Source organism: Diceros bicornis, chromosome 27, assembly GCF_020826845.1.
Source record: "Diceros bicornis minor isolate mBicDic1 chromosome 27, mDicBic1.mat.cur, whole genome shotgun sequence".
NCBI classification, from domain to species: Eukaryota; Metazoa; Chordata; class Mammalia; order Perissodactyla; family Rhinocerotidae; genus Diceros; species Diceros bicornis.
The window spans coordinates 19,635,583-19,642,255 of NC_080766.1; the positions used below are offsets into that span (position 1 = coordinate 19,635,583).

Sequence of the window (6,673 nt, forward strand, 5' to 3'; positions counted from 1 at the left end):
TTGAAATGCAGTCTAAACCAAGAGAATAATACCAAAATATCTCTATTGCTTTCTAAATGACAAAAAATAATGCTCACACACTATTATTAAACAGTTTAGTCTATGTTTCCAACCCTCTATCTAGGCCCTAAAATCTTGTGTCCTGGAGTCATATTGCCTGGGTTTGAAGCCCTGCTAGTTTACGTCACCTGGGGCAACTTACTAGAATACTCTGAGACTTGGTTTCCTCATGTGTAAGATGAGAATACCAAAACATACATAGGTTTATCATAGAAAGCAAAGCACTTACTTATAGTACCTGTCAAACAAAATTCCATTTTGCTAAATAAAATGCTTTATACATGTATGCATACATATGAACTATAATGGTTAACATTATCCTGTGATAAATCTGGGTAGGTTCTATTATTCTCATTTTTTGTTTCTCTTTTCACCCTTCGTACACCTTATGTAAACATAAAATTTATTGAGCATTTGATATTTGCCAGGTACTGGAGTGTTTTCCATTAATCATCTATTTCATTCTATGATAAACCTATTAAGTTGTATTATTGTCCTCACTTTTTGCACCCATTTTCACCCCTCACAATATGGTGGACATCTTTCCACATCAGCAGACACAGATCATTTTATTGGCCTCATGATCTTACACAGTATGAATGAATTGTAATCTTTTATTGTGGGAAATAATGCTGCATCAATTGTACATCAATTTTTATACATTTGAAAAAGTATTTTTATAAGTTATCCTCTAGATACATAGAATTTGAATTGCTGGGTAAGAGAATACACATATTAAAAAAATTTTTTGACATTGTCAAATTGTCTTCCACAAAGAATGCAAACCACAATCTTGTCAATGTCTGTCTATTTGTTAGGTGAAAAATGGTATTTCATGGTTTCAACTTATATACATCCCTTATCATTAGTGTCCCATTAGCACATCTTTTGTTTTTAGCCATTTGTATTTCTTTATATTTATTTGGCTCTGCTAAATAACTTAATTATATGTAGAAGCTTTTGGTATATTAAGAATATTAATTCACTTTCTTTTAAACATTTTGTGGAAATTTTCTCCCTCTTTGGAGTCTTTTAACTTTGTTTATGATACCTTTTGATATGCATTTTAAACTTTTTTTTCCATTCCAAACTGCCAATCTTCCTGTCATCATGAGGAAAATTTTCCTAAGCTAAGGTTTGTAATTATCTCCTTCCCTTTTTTCCTCTCAGTACTTTCATAATTTACATTTTATCTTTAATCCATCTGTAATTTATTTTTATGGTTTAAGTAGGAATTTAACTTTTAAAAAATGCATAGCCAAGGGCTGGCACGGTGGCACAGGCAGTCAAGTGCGCGTGCTCTGCTGCTGCGGCCCGGGGTTCGCCGGTTCGGATCCCGAGCGCACACCGACGCACTGCTTGGCAAGCCATGCTGTGGCGGTGTCCCATATAAAGTAGAGGAAGATGGGCACAGATGTTAGCCCAGGGCCAGTCTTCCTCAGCCAAAAAAAAGAGGAGGATTGGCAGATGTTAGCACAGGGCTGATCTCCTCACACACACACAAAAAAAACAAAGTGCATAGCCAAATAGTTCACTCTTAATTTTTTATTGGTGAATTATTTCCAATCTGGAAAACCACATTCACTGTAGATTAAATGTTTGTATATAAATGATTCTGGTTCTACACTTGTAATTCTGTTTCATTGGTGTATTAGTTCACTCATATGTTATACTTTAGAGTATGTATTGATAAATCACGTAAAAGAAAGAACATCCCTGTCCATGGTCCTTTTAAAGAAAATTCTTGGTTATTCTTGAGTATTCTTCTTCCATGGTAAACTTAAAATCAGGTTTTCAAGTTTCATTAAAATTTCATTGGGGGGCCGACCTGGTGGCATAGCAATTAAGTACACCTGCTCCGCTTCGACGGCCCAGCATTCACGTTTGGATCCCAGGCAAGGACCTACGCACCGCTTATCAAGCCATGCTGTGGCAGGCGTCCCACATATAAAGTAAAGGAAGATAGGCACAGGTGTTAACCCAGGGCCAATCTTCCTCAGCAAAAAGAGGAGGATTGCTGACGTTAGCTCAGGGCTAATCTTGCTTAGCAAAAAAAAAAAAAAAAAAAAAGTTTTTTTAATTGGGATTTTAATTATGATTTATATTGATTTTACATATTAATTTGAAAAGTTTTTATAACATTGAGTCAATTTGGAAATATGGTATATCCTTCTAGTCAATTCTTTATTTGTGTCTTGAGGCAAATTTTTATAAATTTTTCTCCTCTATAGGACTCACTTCTTTCTGTTATTGTTAAAGTTTATTTCCAGGTATTTAATACTTTCTTAACAATAGGGATTTTTCTCCCACAAAGTATATTTTAAATTTCTCTCGTGAAATATTATATTTTATATAATTGGGAACACTGGAGGAAAAGTATGTAATACTACCACTCTATTAAAAGCATTTATTATTTTGGAATATTTCCTTCTAGACACCATATGATCAACAAAAAAATTTTATAACCACATTGCAATCATTTAATTTAGAAATGTAACAGAGTGCCCATGAAACATATATGTAATCTGGTTATCAGTGATGTACAGTATCTGTATTTGCTAAAAATAAATCTGCCAAACTTGTCTTAAGCGCTTCTAAAAAAGTTTGTCTTTTTATCCCTCCAGTTACCAAGAATAATGCTCAGTATGAAATTCTAAAGACTGAAATGTACAATTTAGAAAAATAAAGTTCTCTGTATCTGTGTCCCTTCCCCTGCCTCTGAGAACACTAACTACTGTTAACGGTTTGGTATTTATTTTTCCACACAATACTGGCACCATCCTAGATATATTATTTTTCTTTCTCCACTTGCACTATTTCCCCAACTTGCAATATTTAATTCCACATCATTAGAAACTGATGCACTTTTTGTGTGTGTAGTGTTTTCCATAGTATTTTTTGAATAGATGTTCAAATTTTATTTAACTGTTTATCTATTGGTGGCTACTTGAGTTTTTGTTATTTTTGCCATTCACAACAATTTTGCAATGAATATTTTCACACAGATAATGGCCCCCTTGTTTATTTCTATAAATTTGTAGAAGTAAGTACAGTTGCTTGATCAAAGGATATGCACCTTTCCATTTTTAATTGCCCTTCAAAAAGGTAATATTCCTTTAAACCTGTACTAACACTATATGAAGACTGACTGCTTCCCCACACTCTCTCACCAACATTGGGCATTTTAAACCTTATGACTGCCAAAATAAACTGCTTTAATTACTAGTGAAGGTCATACATTTATCAGTTATGACACTGAAATTTGTGTACAGAAGTTATCCATTAAGCCTCTAGCCTGGGTAGAAATGCTTACTACCTATATTTCCTATAGATTTAATATATATTATACATATTAAAATATATTTAAAAAAATGGTAGAGTTTTTAAGCCAATCTATGGATGTCTATATCATAATACTTGGTATTTTCAAGTCCTATAAAATTTAAGCAAGGCTCCCATGAGTGTTAAGTTCCAGGTCATTGCTGTAGCAAGCTATTTCGTTTTTGAAGGTAGAAACAATAAAATTCAGTACTTTTATTTGGGCTGATCATGTGCTTTAAGAAATAAACATCAAACCACCCTAATTGCAGTGGTATATCTGCTACAAGTCCTAAGGGAGAATTTGCTTCAATAACGGTTAGATGTGTTTCCATTTTGGTCCTTATGTTATCCTTTACACATTATACGTGAAAGAACAAACGAACCTGGACGGTACCTAGTGCTATTAAATTGGGAGGCAAGGGATGCTTTCTGCAGAGAATAAGGTGTGCACATTTTAAAGGAGAATTGCATGAGCCTTCTCTATAACTAGTGCTTGTGTGACAACTTCTCAGGATGAGCTGATGCCATAAAGCTCCATCTGTAATGCAGGGATACTGTGATGTCTCCCTTAGAGCCTCAGAGTGTTACTGCCTCACAACTGGAATACAAACTCCAGACAATAGATAATAACATTGTGAGCCGTGTTCAATCAACAAATATTTGATGACTAAGGAAAAAAAGTTAAAGCCTGTGATAAACTTGGGCCTTACTAATATCACTAATTCTCTGTGTGACCTTTCCCCTTGACCAATCATTGGTACAGTTTGGTTTGTCATCTCAACCCTCAGTTGATTGGGCTGTATTTTATATTGCAATTTGACTTAGAGTTCAAGCAAATGCCTATCAAGTTATTAGCCTGCCCCCTTTCAGAAATATCTGAAGAGTTTGTAAAAAAGAACTTTGTCAAGGCTTATTAGTCATTAATCAGTAGATACTTTAATGTCTTGTATTCTCCCTCGCTCAATCTAATCTTTGCATCTGTTCCTTTTTTTCAAATCTTTGCTTGATACCAAACCTTCTCCTAAGTTTCAAGAGTTGGTAGATTTTACAGGTAACAAACTGAACCAATGCACCATGGAGCACGGGCTTTACAAAGCCCAGCTTGTTTTTAAAGTCAGGGCTTCATCACTTAGCTTTCTATGATCTTGAGCACTTTTAACTTCTCTGAGAGTCCTTGTCTAAACTGGGATAATAACAGTACCTACCGCATGGGGTTATTATGAGGAATAAACAAGTTGTTGGCACACAGCAATAAAAATTTTAAAAACTTACTGTTTACTAGTATCTGTAAAATGGGTAGAATGGCTACTCTGGCAAGGTAAGTGCATGATAGGTGTTTGTAGGCTTTTTTCCCCTCTTCCTGATCATCAAATAAGAAATCACTTTAACAGTGATAGCTGAGTAGAAGTCAACATAAATGTTTTATCTTAGCTTGAAATCATAGAAGTTTGCTGAGAAGTTAAATATTTTGAGATAAATAGTACAATAAAAAAACAGAAACAAGCACTTTAGTATTGATATAATAGAACTTACCAAAGTAATTTATATTCTTTTCTTTTTAAAATTTCCATGTCCAAGTTTAACCTCTAAATTTAGAGCTTTGCAGTTATGCCTACAAATGTAAAATAAAATGGAGAATTAAGAGAAATTATCAACATTCAGTCACAAACCACTCCTGTTAGAAAGACTGATAGGCTTTCAAGCTGAAATGAGACGGCTATGCTTGTCCTCATTAGAGCAGTCCTGGAGCCATCTGAGGGAGACAGACTTAGAGATGTCACAACTCCTTGAGTCCCACTTACCATTAAAAAGTTTGACAGACTCTTCGACCCCATTCTTACCAGACTGAATTTAAGACCAGCTGCTGAGAGATAGATGGCTTTATTTTACTAGGAATGGATTAGAAAAGCCATATTGACGAGTATTTTCTTTTGCTTTAAATAAATTTTGGAATAAAATTAGGGGGTGGATAGTCAATAAAGGGCAGAATCTTCTACAAGTAGTACGTCTAATATGCAGTCAACTTCAAAATTAGCATTTTCTCCATGGCACTCTTGCCATTTAGTTGTCAGCATGAATGAATAAGGGATTTAGGCGATTTTATAGTAATCTAATGTGGAAAGAAAGGTCTGGTTATGAGGTCTGTGCCAAAGACACTTCCCTTCTTGACACTATGGCTATCATGCTTCTGATTTTCCCAACAAGCTTATAACTATGACACGAGCAAATTAATAGAACTAATGCTATCTGCTAACTCCATGATATAAATACTTGAAACTTGCCACCTTTACAATTGCCCACAAATCTGCCATTATCACACAAAACTCTCTAGGACCTGTAAGGGAACAGTAACAGATAAAAAAAGTTCCAACTTAAATAAATAAAACTAACCTCCCTTGTGATGCCAGTTACCCCTAGGAAAATACACTCAAGTGTGAATAGGCATTCACTATATATTCCAGGAAAAAAAGTAGATATTAATATGGTTTAGAAATATGTTAAAAGTCATGTATGGCTTATCAAAGAGTAGAAGATTAAAACTAGCAAAGTCTCTAAGGTTCAGAAATACGTTTTCTGTTGATGTTGCAAATACTTTAAATTCTACAAACCTTGGAGCTATGTATCCTTATTTGTGCACTTTTCTGGTATTCTATACTTCAATAAAAAATGACAACAGGATTATTTAGAATAGCCAAGGACATCTCATGATTTATTAGCAAGTTGTGATTTTTCTGATAAGTCAAATAATTTAAGACTAGAAATCTAAAGATGTGAGTGATGGGAAAAAGTGTACTGATCTTACTTTTTTAAAAATTAACTTTGAAAAAATTCCAAATTCTTCTCTTTTTCTCTTTTTGTAGTTGAAGCATGCTCACAAGACTGATGGCGTTACAGTGGTATAAATATGAAGCACTACTGAAGAATCTGAAGCACTGTACTATTTGGCTTTATTTTAGACCTCTAGTAAAGACATGTTGGAAAAAAGCACCAGTCAAGAGATTAGAGCGCCTGTTAAGAACATTTCTGCTTTATGCAAAGCATTAGGCATATAAGTCAGATGTCATACCAAAATTAGTACAGGCCAGATTCTTGGTCAAGAAAATTCTACGTATAGTGACTCTGATGGTTGAAAGATGTTTTATTATATTTATATTTCCAATTAGCTACTACTAATAAATTTTAGACTTTTTATATGCATATTTTGGTACTGTAGCCATTGGGAAAGGTATAGTTAATAAAAAGTTGATTTTTTTAACAGAAAGTTTGAATTCTTACATTGCTTTTTTCTTTG

The 6,673-nt window shown here is 34.1% G+C and overlaps 1 protein-coding gene across 1 annotated transcript in view; it reads left to right on the forward strand.

Moving 5' to 3' along the window:
• CXADR (CXADR Ig-like cell adhesion molecule) overlaps positions 1 to 6,600 on the forward strand; it is a 70,294-nt gene extending 63,694 nt beyond the window's left edge. The window contains exon 8 of the mRNA XM_058522944.1: positions 6,243 to 6,600. Coding sequence (XP_058378927.1) covers positions 6,243 to 6,284 — 42 coding nt within the window. The 3' untranslated portion in view covers positions 6,285 to 6,600. The remainder of the gene's footprint in view (positions 1 to 6,242) is intronic.
• The last annotated feature ends 73 nt before the right edge of the window (positions 6,601 to 6,673 follow it).